At 53.2% G+C, this 27,961-nt stretch overlaps 9 protein-coding genes across 10 annotated transcripts; 2 read left to right on the top strand and 7 right to left on the bottom strand.

Moving 5' to 3' along the window:
* The first annotated feature begins 36 nt into the window (after nucleotides 1–36).
* NCU08429 (hypothetical protein) lies at nucleotides 37–2,130 on the top strand. Its single transcript, XM_958306.3, has 4 exons — nucleotides 37–468; nucleotides 564–947; nucleotides 1,006–1,106; nucleotides 1,172–2,130. The coding sequence occupies exons 1-4, from the start codon at nucleotides 322–324 to the stop codon at nucleotides 1,692–1,694; spliced, it is 1,155 nt and encodes a 384-aa protein (XP_963399.3). The 5' UTR covers nucleotides 37–321; the 3' UTR covers nucleotides 1,695–2,130.
* A 585-nt stretch (nucleotides 2,131–2,715) lies between these two features.
* Nucleotides 2,716–4,681, top strand: NCU08428 (MFS transporter). Its single transcript, XM_958305.3, has 3 exons — nucleotides 2,716–3,653; nucleotides 3,720–4,227; nucleotides 4,292–4,681. The coding sequence occupies exons 1-3, from the start codon at nucleotides 2,895–2,897 to the stop codon at nucleotides 4,627–4,629; spliced, it is 1,605 nt and encodes a 534-aa protein (XP_963398.2). The 5' UTR covers nucleotides 2,716–2,894; the 3' UTR covers nucleotides 4,630–4,681.
* On the bottom strand, nucleotides 4,606–6,324 carry NCU08427 (activator 1 subunit 3). The gene is made up of 3 exons (XM_958304.2): nucleotides 6,060–6,324; nucleotides 5,355–5,998; nucleotides 4,606–5,291 (listed from the first exon to the last, which is right to left on the bottom strand). Exons 1-3 carry the CDS (start codon nucleotides 6,191–6,193, stop codon nucleotides 4,900–4,902), a joined length of 1,170 nt encoding a protein of 389 aa, XP_963397.1. The 5' UTR covers nucleotides 6,194–6,324; the 3' UTR covers nucleotides 4,606–4,899.
* A 143-nt stretch (nucleotides 6,325–6,467) lies between these two features.
* Nucleotides 6,468–9,107, bottom strand: NCU10392 (hypothetical protein). The gene has a single exon (XM_001728066.2). The coding sequence runs from the start codon at nucleotides 8,958–8,960 to the stop codon at nucleotides 6,738–6,740; it is 2,223 nt and encodes a 740-aa protein (XP_001728118.2). The 5' UTR covers nucleotides 8,961–9,107; the 3' UTR covers nucleotides 6,468–6,737.
* Nucleotides 9,108–9,559: 452 nt separating this feature from the next.
* NCU10393 (hypothetical protein) lies at nucleotides 9,560–11,212 on the bottom strand (the record flags this gene model as incomplete). The annotated part of the gene is made up of 1 exon (XM_001728065.1): nucleotides 9,560–11,212. One exon carries the CDS (start codon nucleotides 11,210–11,212, stop codon nucleotides 9,560–9,562), a length of 1,653 nt encoding a protein of 550 aa, XP_001728117.1.
* Nucleotides 11,213–12,658: 1,446 nt separating this feature from the next.
* On the bottom strand, nucleotides 12,659–14,574 carry NCU08425 (major facilitator superfamily transporter MFS_1). The gene has a single exon (XM_958092.2). It carries the CDS (start codon nucleotides 14,280–14,282, stop codon nucleotides 12,792–12,794), a length of 1,491 nt encoding a protein of 496 aa, XP_963185.2. The 5' UTR covers nucleotides 14,283–14,574; the 3' UTR covers nucleotides 12,659–12,791.
* A 554-nt stretch (nucleotides 14,575–15,128) lies between these two features.
* On the bottom strand, nucleotides 15,129–17,219 carry NCU10245 (hypothetical protein; the record flags this gene model as incomplete). The annotated part of the gene is made up of 2 exons (XM_958091.2): nucleotides 15,129–16,805; nucleotides 16,866–17,219. The coding sequence occupies 2 exons, from the start codon at nucleotides 17,217–17,219 to the stop codon at nucleotides 15,129–15,131; spliced, it is 2,031 nt and encodes a 676-aa protein (XP_963184.2).
* A 560-nt stretch (nucleotides 17,220–17,779) lies between these two features.
* Nucleotides 17,780–18,874, bottom strand: NCU10246 (hypothetical protein). Its single transcript, XM_011395349.1, has 2 exons — nucleotides 18,647–18,874; nucleotides 17,780–18,584 (listed from the first exon to the last, which is right to left on the bottom strand). The coding sequence occupies exons 1-2, from the start codon at nucleotides 18,687–18,689 to the stop codon at nucleotides 18,163–18,165; spliced, it is 465 nt and encodes a 154-aa protein (XP_011393651.1). The 5' UTR covers nucleotides 18,690–18,874; the 3' UTR covers nucleotides 17,780–18,162.
* Nucleotides 18,875–20,883: 2,009 nt separating this feature from the next.
* On the bottom strand, nucleotides 20,884–26,324 carry bdp-3. Of its 2 annotated transcripts, XM_011395308.1 has the most exons (3): nucleotides 26,047–26,324; nucleotides 25,174–25,548; nucleotides 20,884–25,020 (listed from the first exon to the last, which is right to left on the bottom strand). In XM_011395308.1, the coding sequence occupies exons 2-3, from the start codon at nucleotides 25,413–25,415 to the stop codon at nucleotides 21,954–21,956; spliced, it is 3,309 nt and encodes a 1,102-aa protein (XP_011393610.1). In that variant the 5' UTR covers nucleotides 25,416–25,548; nucleotides 26,047–26,324; the 3' UTR covers nucleotides 20,884–21,953. The 2 variants fall into 2 exon arrangements, with proteins under 2 accessions (XP_011393610.1, XP_011393609.1); XM_011395307.1 differs by having other exon boundaries at nucleotides 25,174–26,324.
* Between the last annotated feature and the right edge of the window lie 1,637 nt (nucleotides 26,325–27,961).

Raw genomic sequence — 27,961 nt, 5'->3', positions numbered from 1 at the left:
ACTCATTGTAGCAAACAAGACGTGAACCCCATGGATGGATAAGGAGTGCCCGGGCAGCCAATGAGCGTTATGATTTAGCTTCATTGCACCGGAACTTCCCAGTGGCACTGATGGAATAACAACAGCCATAGAAGATGGGTAGAGGTAGGGCGCTGCTTTCACTGACTTTGATTATAAAAGATCGTGGTGGTACCTACTCGTCGTCTTTGACACCTTTGATCTTCTGGAAACATCAGTCAGTGCCGCCGGCCAACAACATTTGACGTGTCCCGGCAAAACCATTGGACTCATCGCAGAGTAGAGTCAACGACAGTTTCAAACATGTCCAAGACCATGATACCGGCGTTGTTCGCCGTCACGATCCCCTTCCTCATCTTATCTATCGTCTTTGCATGCCTGAGGTTCTACTGCAAGCGACTGAAACAGGCGAAGTTCTTTGTAGACGACTATCTGTTGATCATTTCTTGGGTATGTCATGTCAACAACAACACCCTCTTTCTCTCTCCAGTGTTGTCAGAAGAAACGTTAGTACTAACATCCACTCGTGACTGACCATGTTGCAGTTTCTTTTGTTTGGTCAAACCGTCATTATCCTTTGGTCAACGCAATATGGGCTGGGAATTCCTCCTGCCAAGCTCGACATGAAGAAAGTTCCCACCTTGGTTGCCTGGACGCCCACGGCCCTGTTCCTGGCTCTCAACGCAGCAGGCCTGTCGAAGCTGTCCTTCTTCATCACCTTGATTCGAGTCTCTTCGAAGCGGTGGCAGAAAATCGCTCTGTGGGTGGTGGCGATTCACTCCACCATCTTGGTGGTCGGCACATCGGTCCTGGGATTTGTCGATTGTAATTTCTATCGGAGAACGGACCCGCTGCATCACGACCATTGCGTCCCCGAGAAGGTCGGCAAGATCTTGGCTCTCACTGTCTTGATGCACGGGGCTATTGTTGTGAGTGAATTCCGCTGGAGGACATGTTAGCTCTTTAAACTGACAAAAACTGTCCCAGGAATTCTGCTTATCCTTCGTGCCCGCCATGTTGCTGTGGAACTTGGAGATGAAGCGGCGAGAAAAGATCGGTCTCATCTGCGCCATGAGCCTAGGATTCATGTAAGTGACAGGTGGCCTACTCACATCGTCGTATGCTGTTGCTAACATTGCACTGCGCTTTATAGTTCCAGTATCCTAGCAGCGCTCAAGACCAAAGACCATTGGAAGGCCGTTTTCGGGGGTACGGGAATGCCTAACACGTATATCCTAGGCCGCGAGGCAGTGTTTGGGATCACAGAGGTGTGCATGACCATCATTGCCGCCTGTATCCCTTTCTTGCGCCCGTTGCTGCACAAGTTTGTGGACGGCAAAGGAAGGGTTCCTGAGATGCCGTTGGCGCTGAAGAACATGGCTGCAGACAGTAGTAGTAACGGTGCCTCTGACATGGGGCATCCGCACACTCGGCTCGGAAGCTCAAGCACCTTTACGACGACGACGAAACATGGCGGCGCTCGAGAGGACGATGTTGTTGCCATCCTCGAGGCTGAAAGTGTGGCAGAACATGACAGCCAGGACGCAGAGTCCAACGAATCAGGAACTATTGTTCGCAAGACGCACGTGAGCGTACAATATAGACCTAGAGAGGTATACGAGGGGGAATGCCGAGGTCATTGTGACGCTGGTGTATCTGGGCCAGGTGAAAACTGATATCAGGGGCAGTTTCAGTGGTGGGTGTTCAAGGAGGTCTATCAATGTATGTCAGATTCGTCTTTCAGTGCTTCCAACGTGTAATCCGAGCGGCAGTTGGTCGTCTGTTTTGAATCTGTCTGGGTATAGACTTCCGATCGGATGGGGTTTGGTGATGTGGTACGTTTTGCTCCCCAATTCGGTTCCAGGCGCACACTGTAAGGTCGCCGTAGCAGCAGTGAGAGGAAGCTTATCCCCGGCAGACATTGAGATGGGAAGGGGACGTGAGATGCTTGTGAAGACAAGATGGAATGGGATCGTCGCGAATCTGGGGCCGCGGCGCGGGGTAAGAGTCTCGGGCTATGCAGCCTTACCCCCTCGGGTTTCCCCAATCGAGCCAAGTGTTGAAGCTATTGGGAAGCAAAATCCGGGGTAATTCCCCACCTTTCCCCGGGTTCAGTCATGCCATGCTTTCCAACAAAGTGACCACCAATGAGCCATCAGTTCAGCCATACATAAGACGAGATACTCCAACCAGCAGTCTTTACCTAATCGCCCTAGTCTACCGACCCTCCACGAACGAGAAGCTGTGAATGTCCTTAGATTCGATAGCGCTTCCATCCCCATGCTTGGCAACTTCATGTCGGCTGCCTTCCTGCCCTGCTGTGGGTAAAATCTCGGGTAAAGGTTGGGGGAGAATGAGGGGAAATAGGGTTAGGTGGGGGGCAAGAAAGGGAAGCCATTCAAGAAAGTGATCGGCACCGGTTGTCATCATAGGCTTTTTTTTTGGGAGGGGGGGAACGTCCCTGAGTAAACGTCGAATAACCAGGTGAAACCATGGTATGTATGCCAGACGATATCCGGGTGAAGAGAGCCAGATGGCTGGTTCCGTCGGATGAATAGATGATGCCGGAGGCTACATATACCGCCGGCGTCCCTGTCGTTGTATCCTGTCATCCGCCTCAAGCATCTACCCTATTCGTTGAGCTTGCGGCCTTGTACGACTCGAGATAGACCGACAGATAGACTGACAGCCGAGAAAGAGAGAAAGAGATATTACCTCTAGCTCATCACTAGGCAGGAATGGTGTAGCCATCAACCAACCACTCCTTCCCGTCTTTTCGGTCCTGTCCACCATCATCGACCACATCCTCTACCACACTCCTTCTTCTTTTTTTCTCTTCCTCCTCCTATACCTCTAACTCATCCTTCGCCTTCAAAATGGGCCTTCCAACCAGCACCACCACCTCAAAGCCGGCCACGACAGGCACAGGCACAGGCACGGGCACAACACCTCTCAACCCCAAATCCAGCATGGAACCCTCCAAAGACGAACTCGACCTAGTATCATCCCCCACCAAATCCAACAACCTCAACCCGACATCACTGAATGACCCCTGGACCGCCAAATTCACCTCCTCCTCCCCCGAATGGCACCAAACCACCGAAAAGACGCTCCTCCGCAAAATCGACCTACACCTCCTCCCCTTTCTCATCCTCATGTACCTCCTCAACTTCCTCGACCGGTCCAACCTCGCTCAAGCGCGCCAGGGGACACTGGAGTCCGACCTCGGCATGTCCGGCACAGACTTCAATCTCGCCACGTCCATCTTCTTCGTTGCCTACTTACTCATGCAGTTGCCATCCAACATGCTGATTACGCGACTGCGGCCGTCGATTTATTTGAGCAGTGCAATGGCGCTGTGGGGAGCGGTGAGTGCGTGTAATGCCGCCAGTCAAAAGTTTACGCATTTGTTGGTGGTGCGAATCTGTTTGGGGATTGTCGAGGCGCCGTTTTTCCCCGGCGCGGTGTTTCTGATGAGTAGTTGGTATAGTCGAGCGGAACTGACGAAGCGGATGGCGTATTTCTATAGCGGGAATGCGTTGGCGAATATGTTTGGGGGCGTGATTGGGGCGGGGGTGTTGGGGAATTTGGAGGGGGCGAGGGGGGTGAGTGGGTGGCGGTGGTTGTTTATCATTGTGAGTTTTTCCCTTGCTACAGGATGGTGAGGGATGGGTGAGGACTGACTGAGACGACGAAAACAGGAAGGAACAATCACTGTCGCCGTCGCCGTCGCCGCTGCGTTTGTCTTGCCCGATTATCCCAACACCACGCGCTGGTTGAGCGAAGAAGAGCGGGCGTATGCCTCGTGGCGCCTGTTGGCTGATATCAACGAGTCGGACGACCAAAACAGTCGCTCGGTTTGGGACGGGCTGAAGCTCGCGCTCAGGGATTACCGGCTGTATCTCTTTGTGCTGCTGCAGCACTTGTCCCTGCTCAGCCAGACGTTCCAGTACTTCTTCCCCAGCATCGTGGGCACTCTCGGCTACGGCACGATCGAGACGCTGTGGTTGACGGCTCCCGTGTGGTTCGCGACCTTTTTGATCTCCGTCTGTGTGACGTGGACGAGTTCCAAGACGGGCGATCGCAGTTTGCATATCTTCTTCTTGATGCTGCTGGCTGCGGTGGGAAACGCGGTGGCGACGGGCACGACCAAGGTGGGAGCACGGTTCTTTGCCATGTTCTTGATGCCCATGGGAGCAGTTTCTTCTTGTGAGTGGTTTTTTCGTTGCTTTATCGTAGTTCCTGGTGAAGGTGAGGACTAACAGACCCACAGACCAAATCATCCTGTCGTGGGTTGCCAACTCGTTCCCTCGTCCCATGGTCAAGCGCTCGGCTGCTGTGGCTATTGCCAACATGTTTGGAAACACAGCGAGTATTTACGGGTCATACATGTACCCGGCTTCGGCGGCGCCACAGTACATACCTGGAGGTAGTGCAAATTCTGTAATCTGCCTTTTTGTGGGATTGTTGGCGTTGTTCTTGCGCTACCTGCACAAATGGGAGAACAAGAAGCTGGAGAGGGCCGAGGCGGAAGAGGCTGAGAACCCAGAGACTGCGGCTGTTGCGGCGTCGGGTGATAGGAGAGCAGCGGGATTCAGGTACATCTATTAAGCTGGATATCATTAGCTAGTCTCGCGATGAATAGTGATTACTTATCCATCTATATTTCTTGCCGTATTGTAGCTCTCCGTCGTGATATCCCCCTGCCGTAGGAAGAAAGGGGCATAATATAAAAGGTGGAAATGAGGAGTTGGTAACTTCAGTCGAAGAAGGTAAAATTTGATCGATTGCCCAAACGCCAGATGCTTAAACTCCGAACCATAGATGCAGACAAAACAACACCGAGTAGCTTTTTGCTTTTGAGTCTCAACAACAACAACCCTATCCCATCAGTTCTACACCATTCCGTATCGCACCCACTACCGCACCAGTCTGGATCACCTCTCCGGCTCCGCTCGCTACCCGATGCTCAATCTTGGCAAGTTCATCAAGCCATGTGATCATGACCTGCGGCTTGACTTCCAGCTTGACGATCTCTTCCGACAGAGCGGTGATAATGTCGGCAAGGGCCAAACCTTGTGCAACCTTGAGGGTGTTGATAGTCGACAGACAGGTTGTGACGTCGCTCGTGCTCAAAAGTGTGCTGAGAATCTTTTTGATGGCGTCGGGTGGTGGGGCGGCAACGCAGTCGTAGATGGTTCGAATGGTGATGGTTTCCCGTACAATGTCCTTTTCGGCGATCTTGGGGGCGTTCTTTGGTTGGAGTGGTGTGCCTGGTTGACCTGGGTTAGCTTGAGGCCCGCAACAGAAGGCGAGACGAGGACACCACCACTTACTTGACGCGTGGCAAGCCTGGAGCACGTTTAGTGCCCGACGCATATCACCCTTGCTCAACCGCACCAGCGCATCGGTAGCATCTGGCAGAATCTTGACGTTTTCCTCGTCAATGACCTTGTCCACCAAGACACGAATATCTTTTTCTTTTAGAGGGCTGAAACGGAACCGTGTGCATCTCGACAGGAGGGCTGGGCTGAGCTTGTGGGAGTAGTTGGCAATGATGCAGAAGCGAGTGTTGGCCGTGTACTTTTCCATGATGCGACGGAGGGCCATCTGCGCTGTGGACGTCATAGCATCGGCCTCGTCGAGAATAATAAGCTTGAAACCAGCCAGCCCCGAGCGCGAAGAGGAGGAGCCGAGGGAGAAGATCTGCTTGGTGGAGGCAAAGGTCTTGATTTGCTCGCGCACAACGTCGATACCACGGTCATCGGAAGCGTTCAACTCGAGCACCATCTGGCGCATGTTGGCGGCGCCATAGATTTGTCGGGCCAGGGCGAGAACGGTCGATGTTTTTCCGGTACCGGGGGGACCGTAGAATAGGAGATGGGGGAGTCGGTTCGTGTCGACAAACTTGTTGATGGTTGCGAGAATGTCTTGTTGGCCAGACACATCGGAGAGGGATACGGGGCGGTACTTCTCGACCCTGTCACAGGCTGGTTAGATATTTGATAGGCATATGAAGACATATGGGGGGCAATATCTACCATGGGAGACTGTCTTCTGCTTCAACAGGCAGGTTGGCAGCGCTTCGCTTGCCCTTGGCCGTGTTGGTGGCAGCGAACATGACGTCCTTGGACACTGGGACATCAATGTCCATTTCGTCTTCAAAGTCCGACATGGTGGTAGAATTGGGCTGGGTCGCTGATGTCGAGGCTGATGTGATCTGAAGTCTACTCTGGAGGTTTTGCGCCGACGTGAACTTTATGGTTGGGTGGTGTTTTTTACTTGGTGAGGCCGGGAAAGTGAAGCTGGGAAAACGCGTCGAGAGGAAGGACAGACGCGTCGGGCAACAGGCCCCTCGTGTGGCTGGTTAATTGGTTTTGGGCGCTGAGCCACACACGGTTAGTGGAGTATTGGTACCCCAGCCACAGTTTAATGAAGCTCAACTGTTCTTCCACTCATTCATCCATGGTCTCTGTTTGAAAACTTCAACTTTACAACCTCAAAGGCTCACCCTCACTTCACTCTCCTTGTTCTCTAGGATGGAATCTCTTCACATGTGGACATCCTCTTCTCTTAGTGAACTAAGTTTACTGCTCTCTTTCCAATGAAATTGAACCACCAATCACATCAACGTTCCCACTCCAGTTCTGGGTCGGGACGCCAATATTGAGGATGCCCGACCAAGTGACTCCTTTGGCTACCAGCCTCATCACTCCGTCTCATCCCAACTCAAACCTCTCCCACTTATCTTCAACTCGATCCCAGGTATCTCTGTACATTCGGCCCACACCCGCACGCTCAATGCGAACCCGACCATCCGTCCTTGGATCATCCTTTCGTTCGATCATCATGACGTTGACCACGGCTCTCTTCTCGGCTGTTGCCGCTTGCACCAGTTCCTCTTGCTCGAACTTGTCTGCGTCTGAAAGAAGAATGAACTCGTGTGTACCCTTCGAAATAAGACTCAACCGTTGTTCAACGAACTTTCTTCGGTGGGACCACGACAACCATATGGATCCAATCCACTCGTGATCACCTCCCTCAGGATGTGTCGCATGTGTGATGGCATACCGCGTCAACCGTGTTGGCCGGACCCGAGGTAGTGGAGGGACCGCATCCTCATTGCCTCGGTCCTCAATCATGAGTCTGAACCGAGCGACGCGAGCCTTCAGGTGTAAAAAGTAGGGGTCCGGGCCAAGGCTGATTTCTGCTTGATATCGACCAGTGCTGTTGGCCGAAAAGTCAGCACCCGAGTCGTAGTAGACTGGTATAGTCCACCCGGCCCATGCCCAACTTGGCCACAGGGGTCTTTCTGTCTTCTCATCCATATGGATTCTCTTCGGCTCCCGTCGTGGTCGCCAAAGAAGCCCTGGATGCAGGAGCTCCCCCGTGGGCATCCCGTGCACAAACTCGACATTCTGAGAAAAGAAATGATCTTTGATCACGTTCAAGATACCTTGGATTCCATTCACGCGGTCGGTTATGAATGTCATATTGCGACATGTGTATTGCCCTACCAGCTCGGGATATCGCTTGAGCTGGAACTGCAAATTAGGCCGCAACTCAACCGTGGGAGGAACTTCACTGGGGACAATACTGAAGTTTACCACTTGGTCAGCGGCGGTCAAGTCCAGGTCCCGACACTCGGCTGCAAAGTCTTCGCTCCAAGTGGCTTGTTGACACTGGAAGTGTACCGTGTCATCGACAAAGTACATATACCGCAGGGACAGAATACGCTCCTGGTAGGTCCATCCTCTTTCTTCCCATGTTGTTTTGAGCAGCGCATCCGGCCAGGCAACAGAGCGATTCACGATACCAAGGTCTTCTGAGATCTTGACTTCTTTCTGTCGGGCTTCCCGCGTCCCAGCCTCTACCCCAGGCAGACCAGCGTTCGCATCCTCTCCACTGGCAGCCACTATGGTCAGGTCAGCATATTGGTAGATCTTTCCCATCTGCCCGATTTGGTGCCTCTTATCCAGATTCTGGTAGGTGTCTGTGTCGTCGTCCTGGATGATGCAGATAGAGTCGATCCAGATGTAACAATATCCAATTCTTTGCGCCAGCGTCATTGCGTCCCTTATCGAGCGCGGGAACAAGAACTTCTTTTCCTCTACCCCACCACGAAGTCTCAGCTTGTCGATATCTTTTTCACAGGTCTTGAAGACTTTCACCCGACCCCAGACGTAGCTCAGTGCCACGTACGGTACAAGATCGTTTCTTTCGACCAAGCAGTTCTCCTCGAGGTCAATGAGTCGGATAAATGGGGAGAACGTCGGTAATGCGCTCTGCTGTCTCATCCAGTGGGAGCACTCGGCTCCATGCCATTCCCTGCAGCACTTGAGCCAGGTCCTGACAAGATCTACATTGATCTGATCTTGGTCGAGACGTCTCCCTTGGAATAGCTCCCCCTTTTTGCCAAGCGGCACAAGATCAAAAGGCGTAAATGCTGGCGCTCTTCCGATCATGATCGACCGAACCGTGAGCCTCAATGTTTCCCATGTCTCCATGCCCCCTACTGGATCAGTCAGGTCATCTTTGGGCGAAGCTTTCTTCTTCCACCGCACATCTCCGACCCAGCTCATGACTATATCAGCCTGATCTGTCCAAGCGATACCATTGCAAACTTCAGCTATCAGCTGACACAACTTGCACCACGATCGCCGTGCCGCTACCTCATCATACGTCCCGAGATGCCATTCTGGAGGAAGTTGCTGGTTAAACGGTCGAGGTCCAAAATCGGAGCGTTTGAGGTCCATGAGACGGTGCCGGGCGCAGAGACCAAGGGTCGCATCTTCCGGTGGAAGGTCTAGCGGCCGATTCCATGCTCGGCGTGGTGTGTCTGTTGTGTGAAAAAGATCATCATGGTGAGTCTCGAGTCGGGCAACCTCTTGACCTGGTGGAGGGATATAGTCGAGGTCCCTCGGCGTATAGGTAAGTGGCATCGTTGTGCATCAGACAAGGTGTGAGCGGTATGCGAGTTGTGTGACAGGAACAGCTGCGGCTTGGAGAGGCTCATCAAAGAACCCAATGCAACCTCAAAGTCGCGGATGACTTTAAGGCTTGAAAAGAGAATATTGGGGATGACTCGGCTAAACCTTACTTATATCCACGCCAATAGCTCAAAATCCTGTAGGACCCCGCTGTGACACACTCACAAGTCAGACGATCAGCCCCAACTAAAGCCGTGGCGCAGCTGAGCCTCAAAATACCCACTTCCAGCTTATTGGGTATACCATGATCACGAAATCCTAACGTCGCTGCTCGACATAGCTATCAATACTGTCTCTGGAATGGGGTCGATTTCATTGAACCAGAGAATGAAGCGAGGGATAAGCTTCCGAACATGATGCTAATTTAGCTATAGGGTACCTCAGGGTGCACTTCATTGAACAGACACAGGGCCCCCATCTGACACATCGGAAAAGACGATAGCGGAAGTGTAGTCTGGAGAAAATAAAGCGGCATCTATGCCCAAATCGAAATAGTCGAAGGACGCAAAGCCCTTGGACGGCTGAGTGTTCACACAGCCCCGCATAGCAAGTCACCACTTCCTTCTCCTAGGCCGCAACTTCCTCCACCACTCCTTCCGCCATTCCAACCACCACGTTGAGCTTGTGACACTACAACCCATAAACACCACCGCCGTCATGGGCACCGAAAACGCTACCCAGATCCAGAAACTATTCTGAACAACCCCGTCTCCTTCTCCTCCTCTTCCACTACCTCCATCTCCGCCTCCTCCGCCCCCTCGACCCGGAGAGTCATAACCATCAACAGCCTCCCACCTGAAAGCCGGCAACGCAAAAAGCGTAGCAAAGAAAGTCGCCGGTAGAAAAGCCATGGTCATGACGGCTATGACACGCATAGAAGAGGCCTCTCGGTGGTTTGTAGATGCATCAGTGCGCGAGATCCTCGCCATAAGCACGTTAGTCCACACCACTGCCTCTTTCTGGCGACAAGTCCAGCCAAAGATGCGAGCCTTGAGTTGAGGAATAATAAGCTCGCGAACCACAAGACGAATCTGGGCATTCGCTTCCTCCGTAAGGGGATCCATAGCATCAGCACCAAAAGTCAATCTTCGCCAAAATTTCCGCCCCTTCAGCTGCCTCGCCATTCGCAACGCCAATCTAAGCGCCGACTTGGCCTCCTGCGCCCGCGTAACCACCCTTCCCAGCTCTCTACACCGTCTCGACAGCGTCTCCATTAAGACCGGCGACAGTTCCATTGAGTCCGTATATATCTCATCCGAGGCTTTTGCCCCTTGTTGTTCTTTTTCTTCTTCTTCTTCTTCTTCCCCATCCCTCCCCTTTTTCTTTTTCTTCTTTTCCCTCCCATTTTCTTCCCTCCCCCCTTGTCCAGAGGCATCATCCCCCCTCCAAACAACACCCCTCGCCACATCCGCCACCACCACCACACACCCCCCCGCACCCGCCAACACATCTCGAAACTCCCAAATATGATGCTTGACAACGGCAAACTTGTATCCCATCCTTTCGTCCACTAGACAAATACCCAATGTAACTCTGCGCAAGACGTTGTAGCTCCAGATGGTGGTAACGTCGTTGGAGCGCATGTAGAACCTTTGTGTCTGTTCATCTGACGGCCCGAGTCTCGGCGAGGAAGAAGTGGAAGTAGAGCTGTGGTTGTGGCAGTTGAGAACGTGGAACCCGGGCGTGTGGGTGTGGTGGAGGTAGAGGGCGTGGGGGTCGAGGTTGAGAAGACAAAAAAGGCGGAGGAGGAGGGGAGGGGGTATGAGGAGGGAGGAGGAGCGGTGGGGAGAGTGGGGGATGTGGAGGAGGCGGAGGAAGGCTTTGGGTTTGGGGTTGGGTTTGAGGTCAGAGGTGCTGGTGGTGGTGGTGGTGCTGGAGATTGAAGGGGGCTTGGAAGTCGAGGGGGGTCGAGGGTGGGAGGAGGAACCGGAAGTGGAGGGGGGAAGAGGTGAAAGCGGCGTTGGTTTGGTGAGTAAGTCCTCGATGGCGCGGGATTGGAGGAGAGATTGGGGGATGGTGGAAATGCCCCAGGAGGTGAAAGTGGCATCGGGCCAGGAGACGATACCGAATTCCTGGATGGGCAATTCAGTGTTGTTGAAGGAGAGGATAGGCGGCCATGTGTCGGGATCAGAGTTGTGGTCGAGGTCAACGCTGGAGGTGGGCAGACCAGCTGCTTCGTGGGCTAGGTGACGGAAGCCGTTCATCGGGACGTTTGGACGAGGTTCTTTCTTTAAGATGACAAAATGCGAAATGGAGATGACAGTAATGATGATAACTCAAGTGATATCCTGAACCTATATACACCATTACAATCCCAATCCATATCTAGTCGCGTGAACCAAAACGACGGAACACTGCATTTCTTCTTCTACTTCCCAGGCCCAATCCACACCCCCCAAAAGTCCGAAAGACCAGACACCGCACCCTCGAACCACGGTTCATGCCCACCACCGGTCCCTTTAACATGAACACACGCCTTTGACGTCATCGTACACTCAGAATCATGCATGCAAGTAGCCTGACCGCCGACCTAGGTAGATAGATACGTATGTCTCGATCAACCCCTTTCTGTCTTTCACCAGGGTCCGCATTGTGAACCCCCCCCCCCCAACATCAAGTCTCTTGTGTGACACTGACGCGTAAACTGACGCAGAAGAAGAAGAAAGCAAACAGCGAGGCTCGTTTTGTAAGGCTGTCGAGACAAGTAGGACAAGTAGGACAAGTAGGACAAAGGAAGACGGCAGGCAAGGGGGGGGTCATGCAGGATCCCTTTAGTTTTGGTTCCGAGACGAGACGAGACGAGGAGGGGAAGGGAGGGGGGAGGAAAGATCGGTGAGAGGATGAAATGAATGGAACTACCTACCTAGGTACGAAAGAGTTCGTGGTTTTGTATGGGTAGTAAGTTTGAGTCCTTCGACATAGTAGTGGAGAGATGAAGCGCGGGTTTTGGGAAGTGATGAGGGGGGTGATTTTGTTGGGTCTCGGCGAGTTTGGTAGAACCGAATTTGAAGGGCTTGGGCGATTTGAGTGAGGAGTGAACGGATTTGAACTGGTGTCGGTATTGATTTGATTTCAAGGTGTTCTTTAAGATGCTTCTACTTGCACTATGGGGCGACGGACTCGACTAGAAAGCCTCTTGGGTGTATACACAGAGGCAGGCTTCCGCTCGGGTATATATTGTCCACTCGTCATTTAATACAGCGTTATTTTATCGAGCATAGAAAGGGGCTGACGGGAGAAGGATGTTAGAGACTATTACTATACTAAGCGGCTAGAGGAGTTTCATGGAAAAGTATAACCACAAGTGAATGGACTTTTATCTCCGGACGCAAAAAGGTGGCGACCGCCCAGCTTCCTGCTCCAGGCAACTTCAACAGCGACGGCACTCAACGGGGTTGAACCCATACACCCATCTCGCAGGTGAACTTGCAAGTGAGCTTGCAAGTGAGCAAGCGCATATAACAGCAATCATATGACAAGCTGAAAATGTGCAAAAAATAAACAAAAAAGATGAGAAAAAAAATGTGGACTTACAGCTACCGGGTTCGAACGCATAGCGTACAAGAGAGCCGGGGGACACATGAGGAAGGAGTGGGGACCACGCGAACGTGCCCGCTGCACCAACCTACCAGCTTGCCACGAAAGTCGTCCCGGGAGAAGTGATACATATACCCTATGACAAGGGCTGAACTGCAGTCTGTGTCTAGATGCTATTAAGAGAGATCTTTACACTGTTTTGATACCGCCGGCCTGATACATTCTTGGGTTCCTCGAAAAGCCGTATCACTCAACCTCCTCCTCGTCCCCCTCTCTCCTTGCCACCTGTTGCTGCTCCCCCTCTTCATGCCTGTTCAACTTGATATTGATAAACATGGTAAAAATGCCCAAATCATACGTCAACCTCAGCGCACCCGCCACCACGAACGCCACCCAAAACCTTCCTCCGTCCGCCAACACGCCCGTGACACTCGGTCCCATAGTCGACGCGAGTGTCCTCAAAGTCCCCGTGATGCCCATGACCGCCGTCCTCTCTTCGGGCTTAACCACCGCAGCAATCAGCGCCGCTCTTGGCGCCTGGTCCATGTTGTTCAGCCCGACTCTAACCAACAGCAAGGCAAACGTCGCCGTGACGCTCTTGGGCAGAGGGAAGAAGAGCACCGCGGCCGAGGATGGAATGTGCGTGAACACCATGGTGTTGACCAGGCCAATGTGTCGAGCCATGGGGCCCGCAAAGACGGACGACAGAGCGGCGAGGAAGTAGGCGACAGACAAGAAGTCGCCCAGCATCGACTTGGGTAAATGGAACTTTTGATCCATGTAGTACGTCGTCCAAGACATGGAGACCATACCGTCCGCGAGGTTGTCGACCATAAGCAGAGCCCAAAGAATGAGCATGACGGAGAGCGTCGATCGGGAAATCTCCACCTTGAACCATCCCTTTTGCTTTTTCTTTGGTTCATCTTCTTCTTCTTCTTCCCTCTCTTCCCTTCCCACAGGGGCAGCAGACGGCCCCGCCGCCACCAACAACGGCTCCGTCTCCCTCGTCGCATCCGTCTCCGGCTCCAACACCTGCACCTGCACCTGCACCCCCCTTCCACCTCCCAACTCACACCGCTCCGTCATCCCCCACACCCCCACAACATTAACAACACCCATAACCACATACCCCCAAAACACCACATGATACGCCTGCCTCCCCTCCCATTCCTGGTGTTCAACCAGAAACTGCACCACCCGTCCCGCCACCGCCGTCCCCGCACAACTCCCCGCACTACTCATAGCCACATACCACCCCAGCACCTCCGCCCTCGTTTCCGCCCTCGTCAATTCCGACACCATTGACTCTTCAATAGCCCTAAACGGCCCAAAGTCTCCCCCCGTCGCACTAATCACCCCTACTACCGCCGCCGCCAGCAACACGAAATAGTTCTCGCAAGTGGCGAACACAACGCCGGAGCAAATCATCATGGTTGCGCCGATGAGGAGGGTGCGGCGTCTACCGAGACGGTCGGCGATGAGCGTGAGGAGGAGGGAGAGGAGGACGTCCCCGACCAGAGTGAGGGTCATGAAGAGGCCGATTTGGGTGTCGGTGAAGGACAGAGAGGAGAAGAAGAGGGCGAGGATGAGGGAGGAGGCGCCGTAGGAGAGCATGCGGGTGGTGCGGTTGAGGATTATGAGGAAGGCGTCGTGGGGGGTGGAGAGGAGGGAGGGGAGGCCGGTGAGGGAGAGGAGGCGGGTGGTCATTGTTGGGGTGGTGGGCTGTTCTGGAGGCATTTTTTTTTTTGGAAGGGTTGGTTCGTCGTTGTGGTTGTTGATCCTGTAAAAGGTTTGGTGGGTTGAGATGGTGGTGGTGGTGGTGCCGTGGTGCCGTGGTGGTAATGTGTGAGGGTGTCGTACCCGGGTGTGACCCAGGTAGGTAGTTGACTAATATAGGTAGGTAGGTAGGTATGAAAAAGAGAGGGATGAATGACCGGAGAATGGCAAACGATTGTGAAAGTCGACAAATCAATGCCGAATATATAAAAACCAAGAGTCAAAAAAAAAAAAATACTTTTCAAATATCTCGTGACAAAGAAGGTATACAAGAAACTGACGACGATGTTGACTCCGACGTTGACTCAAAACTTTGAATCCTTCTCCGCTCGGAGCCGAACCGGCGATGATCAATTTTCACTTTTCAGTCATATGTATCTTGTCACCGCTAACCCTGTCGCCATCATTCTTCGTATGACGCGTCCCTTCTATAGAACCCTAAATGAGCCCTTCTCCCGAAAATTTAGTCGAATCGGCTGGTTGGTTGGTTGGTCGGCGGCGGCGGCGGCGTCAGCATCGGTCACTCGCTCGGTGATTGTCCGGATTTAACGACACCATACAGTTAACCGTGACATCAACATCAACAGCAACATCAACATCAACATCAACATCACCACGAGTCACATTAACACGACTCACAACAACAATAACAACAATGACACTAACAGCAATGAGAAAGTTTCGAAACCACATAAACAACAAAACACAAATAGACAAATCACGCATTATACTACAAAAAACCCCTAACAAAGCATCCCACCACCAACCATACTCAACTATAGTACAACCCTCGCTTAACTCAATGACCTATGTCTGATGTCCCTGAACACTCGCCCAAAGCCCCTCATCATCTTTCCCGTCCTCCTCTGTCCTGTACGATTCCCCCCTCTTTACTTTCTCCGCCGCCTCTCTCGCAATCTCCCTGATGGCTCTCGACCCCAGTGTAAACGGGGTATAAAAGAGGTAATCATCCGGGACGTTACAGACCGTCTCTGTCCTCTCTTCTCCTGCTTCTTCTCTTACTTCTTCTGCTGCTGCTGCCCCTTCCGCTTCCACTTCCGGTGTGGTGGTTACTTCTTGCGTCCTCCTCCTCGTCGTCCTCCTCGTCGTCCTCCTCTTTGACTCTACCCCTGCTTCTTTGGCTTGATCAGAAGCAGCTTCAGCAGCAGCAGCAGCAGCAGCAGCTTCAGCAAAAGCCTTCATCAACTCCGTGGCAGTTTCCGTTTCCGTCTGAGAATCTGTCGAGTTTGTAGTAGAATTTGTAGTTGACTGCTGCATAACCAACCCCTCGTCCTCCAAGTCCACCACCAGCTCCGTCTCCGACTTGACCGGCTTCACACAAGGCTCCCATACTTCCTTGTACCAATTGTTCATCGGCTTTTGGCCCAGGCCGTTCCCGTCGCTGAGGCCAGAGCTGCGCAGTTGGCCTTCTATCAGGGCGGAAGTAATGTAGTCGACCATGTCGTAGGTGATGAAGTCGCGCACTGGCGGCGGCTGCTTTTTGGGCTTCGGGTTCATGTTCGTGTTCGTGATCGTGTTGGGGTTAACGACGTCGTTTTCGGCAGATCTTGTTGTTGTCTTCTTCTTGCCGCTGGTAGGGCTACGTTTTGTCCCGTTCCCGTCTTCTTCTTCTTCTTCTTCTTCTTCTTCGCTGTTCTGACCATCAAGTGACGTATCTGCTGCTTTATCTGCATCCAGATAAAACTCATCCGGCGCAATGACATCCGATCTATCCACCCACGCGTACAGCTTATCCCCCATGACTTGGTTCCAGGTGTCCGCCAACTTGGCCGCGTTGCGCATCTGCTCGGCTTTCGAATGCGGATGCGGTGTTTCCGGGCGGTTGGAGTTCCACCCGGGAGCCATGGAGATGTCAAATAGGCTGGGAAAAAAGACGCGGAAGGTCTCGGGTTTCGACGACGAGTTTTGTGTCTTGGCCTTTTGTGCAGAGCCAGAGGTGGGATCGGTGGCCACGCCGGAGTTAGTTTTGTAGACTTCTGGGTCTATGATCTTGATCGGATCAGCATTGGTCTTGCGTGAGAGATGGTTAGAGTTGGCCGACACCGCGGTGGCATCATTCGTTACGGTGCTCTCATAGAGACGCTCCATTTGCTCAATCACATGGTCGGTTAGCTGATCAATGACCGCCTTGCCTGTGGCAATGGGGAGCGTGGCTAGTGACCAGACGTCCCATTGTCCCAAGTTAAAGACCCAGAGGGTCTCATTCGCTTTGGGGAGGGTGGTTGTATTTTGCAATTCTAGGAAGGCCGTCACTTGGGCACTCAGGTCTGGTAACGCTTTAGACACGGGGAACAGTCGGGGCTGAAAGGTGTAGTCGTAGCCTGGACCTTGGGACTTTTTCAGCTTCGTCGTGTTCTTGATCGTCTGCCTAACGGCTTCGACGTAGATATCGTTCGAGATGAGGGGGTGTGCCGGCGGGTGAAGGTTGGGTGGTATGAAGGAGAGGTAGTGGGAGCAGTTCAACTGGCAAAATACCCGTTAGCAACGACCAAGAGGAAAAGCGGGTAATGTGAACAGACTAACCTCGCGGCACATAAGCTCGGTCCAGCCAGGAGACCGCATCTCCTTCTCTCCCCGCGTCCAAGCAGGAGTCGCTACATCATCCTCTCCAAAGACAACGACGCGGAGTCCGCCAGGTTGTTGTTGCGACTGAAACTCGTAGTGTGCCTTTTCGTCCTTGATGTCGTCACTTTGGTTTTCAGACCAACGAAAGAGATCGTTTGAGGATAGTTCCTCGCCAAAGCCCCTGCTGATGACGAGTAGAGTGGCGAGGATGAGAGTTGACCCGACGATAAGTTGCAGTAAAAGTCTCGGTCCTTTGTGTAGTACTCGCGCTGAGAAGAAAGAGAGGAGCGCCTGAAAGTCACATGGCTTCATCGTGCCGGAGGGCTGGCCATGAAAGACCATGCCGCTGTGGGCAAGTTGGATTGACGGCGGAGTGGTGGCAGAGTGTCCTCCGAGAATTTGTAGTCGTGATGCGCTGCTGGGGATAGATGACTTGACAAGCGGGAGTAGTTGATGAGTTTCGAGTGGCAATACTGTATTTGGGATGTAGTAACAAACGCGGTGTCAATGCGAGAGATCACCGTCCGGGTAAGGCGCATCAAGGAAGATGGCGTCAAGGTTCGGTCTTGAACGAGAGGCACCGGAGGGGCGGAAGTAGTAAGGAACGAGATTGGATTTCGGCTGAAGGGGTGTTGGGATGGATGTCCCGTGCACAGCGCCCTGTCGAACGGGACGATTCACCTGGTACCTGTAGCTGACCTGAAGGTTGGGGTTGGAACGACGGCGAGATACGAGTGTCTGTGTTGCAATGGCCCGGGTCTGGATCAGCGCTCCGGTGGACGGCCCGTGCCAAGTCCCTGCCAAGACGGGACTTCAGGGGCAATCAACAACGGGGTTTCCACGGTCGCCAAGTCCTGGGAATCGGCGAAGATCCGGGGCCTATGGAAGTGTGAGGGAACTCCGCTGTGGATTAGTGATTCGGTAGTAGGTAGAGCTGAGACAAAGAAAAGAGATACACATTCAGGACAAGTGAAATGCTACTCATCGGCGAGAAGCCGAGTAAAAGTAGGAAAAAAAACATACAATGCGCCGTCCAAGCGCAAGTCAAACTTTGTAAATGAACGATTCCCAGAGCGGATCCATACCCCCATGGCTTCCCTATTCCCGGACCCCCCTCGAAGCCACACCGGCGGCGCCCGGACGCGTCATGTATTGATAGCCAGGGTGAGGGCCGCGTAAGTGGTCTCCGCAGGGCGAGAGCACTACGTACCTCGTACCTCTATGTATGCACTGCGGAGGAGGGCGAGACGTAATGCTATACCGATACCGATTCCGTTTTCCCATCAGGGAAACATGAAACACGCGCTTCGTCACCCGCCGGCGTCCTCGGTTTCTCATCATCATCCAAGGCGCCTCGTCTCGAGCCATGCCCCCAAGATGGCCAAGCCAGCAAATACCGGGAACATCTTGCCTTGAGGGAAGTCGGTGATGTCGCCGAACTCGGGATCGGTTCCTGCAGTGTTGGGATACAAGATGGCTGCCAGACCTGCCAGCCAGTAGACACTTCCGAGGAAGCCCGCCGTGCGCAGAGAATCCTTGATCCGCTCACGTCTCTCAACCTGTACGGCCGGTGTGGGGACTGGGCCTGCTTTGGCTGGGCCGCATGGCAGCCAGGTGTAGAAGAGGGTTGCGAGACCCAGGACCACGGATAGGGTAATGGTTTGGCCGCAATGGAACCTGTCAAGGCTGGTTCGTTATGTGTTTTCCTCTAAAAGTATGTGGTGACAAGACGGGCATACTTTGCATGTGGCTTCCAGGCCGGATTAAAGATGTGGGTTTCATTGTAGTCGGCCACCGGGGCACCGATGAGGAGAATGAGGGCGTCGATGGTAAGGAGAATCTTGCCGAGCATGGTGATTCGTTTGCTTGTAGGTGACCTAGGTGTTCGGATATGGATAGATAGTTGGCTGTTCAATAGAAGATGAGAAGTCGAGTACAATATTATGTCACGAACAGGACACTGACAGTGGATTCATGCCGTCATGGTACTAACAATTACCTATCATGCTAATTCCCATCGGAAGTGTGGCACAACATATATACTAAGTATAGGTGTTGGGCACGTTCACAGTGAAGGCATTCGACGTCGGTGGTGTTAATGAACACAACAAAAGCTTGTCTGCAAGGTTATCCATCTGAACTGCGCGAGAAGGAGTGAATGGCTTCCTCTTGGTTTTCTAATTCACGGTCAGCTATCAAGCAAGCAAGGTTTTGTGACCATCGTGGGACAAGAAGACCTCGTCCCAGGGCATACATGTTTGTTAGTTGTGTTGAGCGGGAGATGCCCCTGGTGGGTGAAGCCCTAAAGCCTGCCACAAAATAGGTGCCCTGGGCCGATGGCGTTGTGGGCGAGCAATCCCTCCGCTGCCCTGGAGGCTGAATGGAAGGTCAGCGGTGCCGCCTTCCTTCCATCCTCCCGCCGCCGGCCCCCCGCAAAAAACTCTCAAACCGCCCCCAAACATGACACTGAACTCGCCGCCAACCAACCAACAACGAAGCACCAAACAACCAACAACTAACCCATCCTCCTCCTCCCTCCAATTCTCTTTCGCAAATTGAAAACCGTAGCCTCAACTAGTCAGGAATTGATCCATCGGTCTTCATATGTTACTTCATGCTCTCAATTACTGGCATTGCCTTCTGCTGCTTCTTCCCCAACCTCTCCCTGCTCCCTGCGCAAGAACCTCGATGGCTGCGCTGAATCCAGGTAATTGTCCGGAGAAAGAGCGACGGTGAGTAACCCAACGACACCTCGTTCATCATGCTTTGCGATAGGCAGTAAAACTGATTCCAAATCTCTCTCTTGATAGGATTGACGGTTAATTGTCTCCTACAAATCTAGTTGAGCCAGCGATTGCCCTGCGGAGGGATATCCTCACTGACGGCCCTGTCTCCGATCTCATTTCCGAAGTCCTACAGGCGCTTCGGAGTCGCTGTCCCTCGACGACAGGATGTCTATCGAAACACAAAAAAACATGATTTCACCACAAAACAAGGCCGGCAAAAAGTACGAGGCCGAATTTACAACCAGTGATCCGACATGCCAGAATCCTCGTCGGCGCAAAAGGCGCTCGTTACAAGGCCTGGCTGGCATGTATTCCATCCGGACGTCAGTGTCACGAGCCGCTGTTAGTGCAGCGGGGTTCCTGCAACCAACCCACTACACTCATTAACCCAGGCCCAGGGCGTGTGGTCCACGAGTCCTCCACGAGTCCCCCCGGGCCACGGGTGTGACACCCCCATGGGCACCGTCACACTGCTACAAACCCGCCCGAGAAATGTTCGCTCCCCCAGTGACAGACAACCGTTCTCACACTTCATCCTAACAACATCATGACATTATTCCCGTCGACAATTCGGGATACACCAACCGACTTTGCTCAATTCTAACTCGAATTCGTCCTCTCCACAATTGCTTCTCGCCCGAACGTACGTTTTCCGGAGACCGAAGCAGTTAAGAAGCCTCCCAAGACCAGTCGTTCAAACCTTTCACGACCCAATACTATAACCAAAGACGAGACAACCAACTCGTCACACGGCCGGCCACGGTTCTTGTTCGCACAGTACCTCACCGTCGCGAATAAGTATCAAACATCCTTAATCAGGCCGACTGACTCACAAGCGCCCATACATGGCTTCCTCCAAGTCGTGGCTCACCTACCTCTACTTCTTCACCCTCATCTGATCGATTCGATTCGATCCACTGAGTGGCTTGACTTGGCTGGTTGGGACCTTGGGGGCGCAAAAAGGTCTGAAGGCCGTGAACAGCTTTCATTCGTGATCGTCTACGGCTAGCGATGGCAATCATCTCCGAAGCATTGAGATTACCCAGGAGGACAACAGATACAAGGACGACGTGGACAACTCTTCAGCGACAACACACACATCGTGTGTTGCCTATCGACATCCATCGAAAATCAACGTCAACAGTATCGCCCATGTCATGTCACATTAATCTCCACGATAGCCAACAACAACACCACCACCATGACATGAGTCACGAACGACCACCAATAAACGATACAAGACAGACTCGACGTAAGTAAAAAAAGCATCATCATTGTCTACCTACTAACACCCCATCCATCCATCCATCCCATCATGCATTCTCCTTCCTTCCTTCCTTCCTAATCTGATCTGATCTTGCTCTTCAAAAGCGCAAGGCGCAGAACAAAACGAAAACTGTCATAGAGAAGAAAAAAAGAAGAAGAAAAAAGCAACTTCATCACGAATCATTTCCATCATCATCACGCAGCATAAGACTCCCGTTTTTCTTTTTCCTTGCAAGCAATCGATATCCTCCTATTATTTTTATTCTTCTCTGCTCATTGTTTCTTCCTCTTCTTTTCTTTTATTTATGTTCCTTCTTTCACCCCGTCAACTTTGTCCACCACCACCTCCTCCTCCTCCTCCAAAGTCATCATGATCCTCCGCTTAACCTCATGTTGTTATGAGAGTTTGGTTGTGGAAATTCAACGAAGCAACTTAAAAGAACGATGGATGGACTCAAGCGTTCTATCAACTTCACACTCTCTTTGCCACCACCCCTTGCCCCCCGGAGAGATGAACGATAAAAACTGAAGCCACTGTTCTTCTTTCTGTGCTAAGGTCCAAGCGGACACAGAGTAACGCGCGCCGCTGCTAAGATACGATGCTGCTAATTGATCTTGCTACGGAAAAGGGAGATGGATAGAGACGGGAAAAAATGACTCATACGGGGATGCCAAACCCGAATGATCAAAAGGTCTTTCTGAGGTAAAGTCTCAGGGCTTTCTGGGCGTAGGATGGCGATAGTAGCAAGTCAAGAAGCCCTCAGGTAAGTGCTCCCGCCACAAAAGGTATGCCAGGGCAAGCTGAAGAGAGAACAGGCGAGAGCATGGCATGACATACACAGATTATCCATGATGGATTTGGAGCAAGAAGGTAGCACATCGGACGGACCCCTCTGGAGCCCTGGTAACGTGAGAGAGAGAGAGAGACCACCTTCTAGGCAAAGTGGGCCAAGATTGGGCTGGAGAGCGAGCAGACCAAGTGGCCGGGAACTGTTTACTCCTCCTCGGAGCTCTCCTCATCCTCGCTGTCCTCCTCGCGATGGTGCTGCGGAGCAGGTTCAGCAGAAGTCCTTCCCGTACCCTCGATCGACTCCAGAGGCTCTTGACTACCGGAGCCTTGGCGGCCGGCCTGGGCGCGCAGCTCGTTCAACTGCTGCAGTCTACGCTCCTGCTCCATCTTGCTCATGGGCTTATTCTTCTTAGTCTTCTGCACGGGTTTGGACCGTTGTGCAGCAGGTGGCGGAGCAGGCGCCTGAGCGGCCATGGTACGTTCCTTTTCCCTTTGCAGGTGGGGGAACGCCTTGATGGCGAGGTCGTACAGCTGAGTGAGGGCCTCTTGGGAGAGTTGATCAATGTCCAGCTCCAGTTCACCCGAGTCGTTTTCACCCGTGCCCGTGTCGCTCTTGATAATCTCAATAGCCCGCTCAAGTTGTGCGCCTTCCAGCTCGGCAATACCGGCTGCAATAACTTCCTTCTCGACCGTGCCCATCTTGCGCTTCGGTGCGGGCTTCCTAGCGGCCGCTTTCTTAGGCATACCTCCCATACCACCTCCGTGACCGCCCATGCTCGAATGGCTCACGCTAGCCTTCTTAGCAACATGGCCACCAGCGTGGTGAGAGCTGCCGCCGGCCGGCATGGCCTTCTTAGGCTTGCTAACCGAAGGCTTGTTAGCATGATGCGACTTTGCAGGCGCGGCCTTCTTGGTCGGCTGCATGGAAGCAATCTTGGACCTCTCAGTGATGATCTGCTTTTGCAGCATGGCCACGACAGACTGTGCAATCTCGACGTCCGCCATATTCGGATTCATCTCGAGCATGATGTCGTTGATCTTCTTCTGTTCTTCCTCCAACCGCTTCATGTAGCTTGCCAATCGCTGCTGGGCCCCCTTAAGTTCCTCATCCACCTCCGGCTCGCCCTCCGATTCAGGCTCCTCCCAGTCCGACTCATCCTTCAATCTAGGACTAGTGTTCGAGGAAAGATGGGGCGCAGGAGCAGGCGCATGCTTAGCCAGCCACTCATCTTTCTTAGACATTTCACGGCGGTAAAGGCTTTGCAGTCGCAGAGCCTGCTCATATACGATGTGCTGCTCGCCGTTAAACAGCCTGCAGTTCTTGATGATCAGGTCAAAGTCCCGCTCAAACTCCTTGGCGCTGGCGTAGTCGCCCGCGTTAAGCTTGCTCTGCATCGTCGACAAGTCCATCGGCTTCTTGATGATCTTGTGGTAAGTCGGGATGTTAAGGGCAACAGGGTCAACCGGCTTCTGGAAGGCCTCGTTGAACTCATAGTATCTCTGCTTGCGGAGTTCAGTGAGCACCTCTTCGCAGAAACGGAGTTCGGGGATGAGCTTCTTCTTGCGCTTTGTGTCATAGACGAGGTCCTTGGAATGGGTCGGCTTGACGGGGCGCTTGGCCCGGCTATCGGGCTTGGTCGAGTCGCGGCGAATGAGGGGCATGCCATTGTTGTTGGCAGGGATGGCAAAGGCAGGAGACTCGATGGACTTTGATGAGGAGGGAGCGGGCACAGCAGCGGTGTTAACGCGGGGCTGTTGGGGGCGCTGGGGGAGAGGCGCCGACGGAGAAGAGAGGTGGGAAGCGGCTCTCGGTTCCGCATGACGGGTCGGGTGCTGCTTCGCAAAGTCCTTTTTCTCCGGCCTCGACGGCTCAAATGCTGGGCAGCCACCAAGTCGAGCCAAGATAGTATCTCGACACGACCGAGCCGCGGCAGTGACGTCGTGGTACTCACCGTTAAAGGCGATGGAGTTTTGCACCAGCTTCTCCAAGTCGCGCTTGAAGTCTCCTAGGGTGTGGTACTTAGCCAAGTTCCCGCGGAGCCGCTTCTCCATGGTCTGAATGTCGGTAGGGTCCTTAACCTTGGCCGAGTATTCATTCCACAGGCCCGGCCAGAGCTCCGACACGGGGAGACGGAAGTGATAACCCGCTTTGGTCTTCTTGACGCCAGCCAGCACCTGACGGATCTGGCGATTCATGTAGTCCGAGATGGGCAAGTGGTTAATCGAGTCATCCGCAAGCGACTTGGGTTCGCTCCTGTCGTGGACCGAGGTAGATGCAGATGACGCGGCAGGCTTACTGTCAACGTCCATCTTGTCCTCCCTCTTGGCCTCGTTCTTGGCGCTGGCCTGATCTGCGACAGGGGACACCTTTGCGCGTTTGGCGACAGGCTCATCTTCGCTGTCTTCCTCGCGTTCTCTATAGGGCTTGGACGACGGCGGGGGCGCATCCGACATGCTGGTGTCTGCGGTGACCGGGGCGACTGGGGCGGCTGGGGATGGTTGAGGCGACTCTTTGTCCTTTTTCTCGTCTTCAGCGGGCGTGGGGGGCGGTACGTCACTGACAGCAGTGTCTTGTGTCTCCTGTTGGGTTGCTGTGGGCGTCGCCTCGGCGGGCTTTGCCTGTTCTGATTTGGCGGGCTCCTCTACGGTGGCGGGTGCATCAGCCATTTCCACGTCTTCTTGTTGTTTCGCGGGAGACGCGGGAGGTTTTGACGCGGGCTCAGTGGCGGGGGTCTCAGTTGCGGCAGGAGCAGCAGCCTCTTCCTTTTCCTTTGCTGCGGGTCCGTCATCCGATTTCGCTTCAGATTTCGCTTCCGTGGCTACGTCAGCTTTTGGTTCGGCCGGCTTGTCCTCCTTGGCCTCCTCGGCAGCGGCAGGCTTCTCTTCTTCCTTGGGCTTTTCTTCGGCGGCCGGTTCAGGAACCTTGTCCTCCCCAGGCGATGCGACGGGCTCCTTTTGCGCATCGCCCGCCGGTACCTCTGGCGCATCGATCTCCATCTTGTCGCCCTCGTCCTTTGGCCCCTCCTCCTCCTTTGCTGGTTCCTCGGCCTTCTTTTCTTCCTCTACTGGAGCGGGCTTTGCGTCCTCTTTTTGGGCCTGCTCGTCACTCTTCCGCTCACCTTCCTTCGACTCTTCCGCTTTGGGGGCGTCTTCTTCCTTCTTGGCTGGTGTGGTCTGTGCTTCTTCCAACGAAGGTTCGTCTTTAGGAGTAGGAAGACTATCGGTTTTGGTTTCTGGCACAAGAGTTTTAGGGGAGACGGCGTCGTCGTGGCTATGGGGAGATATTAGCGTTCAGAGGTTCAGATATTGGAGGGGTTGGTGAGCAAAAGGTCTGGATGGCGAGGCAGCGCAAGTGAATGCGTCATCATCAGGTGAAAGAAGGCTGAGGGACAAGATTGGTAAGGTAACTGGTAAGGTAACTCACCCATTCACTTCTGTTTCTTTTTGGTGATCACCATCTGCAACATCCTTCACTGGCGCATCAGGGGTTGGTGCCGCATCACCAGTAGCATCAGCAGTAGCAGCATCAGCAGCAGGAGCATCACTCTTGGGTGCATCTGCGACTGGCGCATCTGGAGCGGCGGTAGGCGCCTCAGTAGCCATGGTGACGGGCTTCTCGGGCAGAGCCGCGCCGCCGTCAGCTTGTTGACTTGTCATAACTGCCATACAGTAAGATGAGGAAAAAGCTAGAAGACGAGATGAAAGGCTATCCACGTGGATACTCTCTGAGTCTGTGTGTGTGTGCGCAACTGAATGGGGGGGATGGGTATCTAAGCAATGATTTGGGGCATCAAAACAACTGAAGAAACCGTGTCAGCGAAACGACGTGCACACGATGCAAAAGTAGTTGATTCGATGATAGCCTGAGTTGGTTATATAAGTTTAATCAAATGGATGATGTTGTGGTGTATGTGCTATCGCACGAGTGCCAAGTGTGTATGTGTGTGGGTGCAGTGTTGTGTTGTGTTGTGTTGTGTGCGACGACGACGACAACAGCTAGTAGTGGCTGGTTAAACCGCCGCAAGTGCAGGCAATTGCGACCTGGAAGCGACTGCGAATAGTGGCGTTTGCGATGCGACGGATGCGATGCGCGCGCGCGACGACGACGATTGAGGTGGAGTGGGAGTACTCGAAAGTCGGCAATTGCGCGAGGGTTGGGGTTGCGAGAGGCGCGAGTGGTGGTACGTGCACACGCGTCGGTCGGGTCGGATCAGGTCGGGGGATGAGGGGAAAAGAAAATCGGAAAAGAAGGGGGGGAAGAAAATAAAAAAAATAAAAAAACGTTGCCACCACTCACAAGTTTGCGAAGTTGCGCGGGCCAAGGGGGGGTGTCGAGGCTGAACAGTTCAAGTTCGGTTGTGGGCCTTCAGCCTTGCGTTGCAATGCAATGGATGTGTGGGCGATACGATGTCGGGGGTGGAAAAACGTCGTAAAATCAGAACAGTCGGGGGGGAGGAGGCTGGAGTGGTGCAGTCGGGTGGTGCAGACCGCTGATCTGATTGGATGTGGCTGGGCTGGGCTGGCTGGTTGGGCGGGCAACAGCAAAAAAAGATATTTTTTAGTCAAGGGTTGGAACTTTTTGGACGGAGGGTTCGCAGGTTCTCTTGTACAAGTCACAAGAAACGACGGATGGGGGGGAGTGGGGAGAAAGCGGCTGGCGTCGCGTCAGAGTCGAGCAGCAGCTACACTAGTGGAGGGGGGTTCGTGGCTTCTGTGTTGTTCGGGGCTGCTGATTGGCCGGATGGTCGGTAGCGGAGGGGGGTGTCTTGTTTGTGTTGCGCGTCGCAGTCTCCCTTTTTTTCCCAAGTGGAAATTCGGGGGTGAGAGAACACATGTCAGTCCCGGTCGGCAGCTCGACGCTATTTATGAAAGCTGTCCGAGCTCCCCAGCAGCGACGAGGCCCTGCGGGTGGCTCCGCCTTCTGACTGGTTCCCTTGGTCGGTGGAGGCGGCTTTGGAGCGTCTGGTTGGCCACTCTGTCGCATTGTGGGCCGTGCGCGATCGACACCAGGGACACTGGAGTCTGGAGGTGCAACCACCTCCACAAGCGTCCGTATCACCAAGACCTTGGACGCCTTTCAACTTTTTCACCGTGGTACATATATTGGCCCGTTGTCCTCATCTTCTTCCGCAGTTTCGTTGCTTCATTTGTTTTTTCTTTCACCTTGGATTTTGCCAGACTCGCCGCCCTTCGTCAGGTCATTCATCCTGGATGTAATGATGTCCAAGCAGGGCACTGGCGCAAGCAACTTGTTGGGCTCGGACAGACTCGCGTTCGGGGATATTGCATTGGTGCAAGTACAAGCCCGGATACGACTGGTTTGATGTCCTCAGTCGCCATGATGCCTTCGAAAAGGGTTTAAAAAAATGTCAAGGAGTGTCAAGGAAATATCGATGGCTAGTAAGAAGTGAGAAAATGTCGACAAGCAACGAACAAAGCACACAGCCTCTTCCTGCCTCGGTTTCGTATCGAAGCTCAAAGGTCTTCGGAGAGAACCCAGCAAATTGCAGCAAGCAAAAACAAGCAAACGGCAACGACAACGGGATGATAGGAAAAGGCATCTTTCTTTTCGCTGGACAATGGGAGCCTGCGGTAGCAACCACTGCCGACTCTTTGAACGACGGGACTGAACCTTGGATGTTGTAACGGGGGCAAGCCGACATGTGAAACGTTTGTTGCACTCGACTGCAATTTGGCTGCAAACGGCATGCCACGACTGGAAATAAAAACGCGATGACTTACATGATGAGCTTGATAGTTCTGATGAAGCCGCTGTTGACCACAGGAAGGTTGAAAGCTCAAGGTGACGAAAGACGATTAAAGAAAGAGAAGAATGAAGGGGACCAAGACGACCACTCTTGTCGCTTGTAAGTGCGTGTCTTTTGATATTTCCTGTTTTGGCGGAGAATAGAACGATAGAAGAAGACACGGAAGGTGGGTTCGTGGGAGGGGGTGCGAAATCAGACACCTACCGACCGAGTCCTTTCCACTTCCCATGCATACGGTGGCCCAAGTGTGCCTTGGGTCGTTTATCCAAAAGTTCTAAAAACTTGAAGTCTAACCAGCTGCAAGCATTAGGCTTGCACTGGGGAGTGGTTTCCAAATCCTTGTGCTAAGATAACCTTGATAAACCGTCTCCTGCAACGTCACCTCAACTCCCATCAACTCTCATCAACTCTCATCAACTCTCATTGACTCCCATTGACTCCCAT

Source organism: Neurospora crassa, linkage group II (assembly GCF_000182925.2).
Source record: "Neurospora crassa OR74A linkage group II, whole genome shotgun sequence".
Taxonomy (NCBI): Eukaryota; Fungi; Ascomycota; class Sordariomycetes; order Sordariales; family Sordariaceae; genus Neurospora; species Neurospora crassa.
Note: the sequence above shows the minus strand (reverse complement) of the source record. Positions and strands in the feature narration are given on the sequence as shown.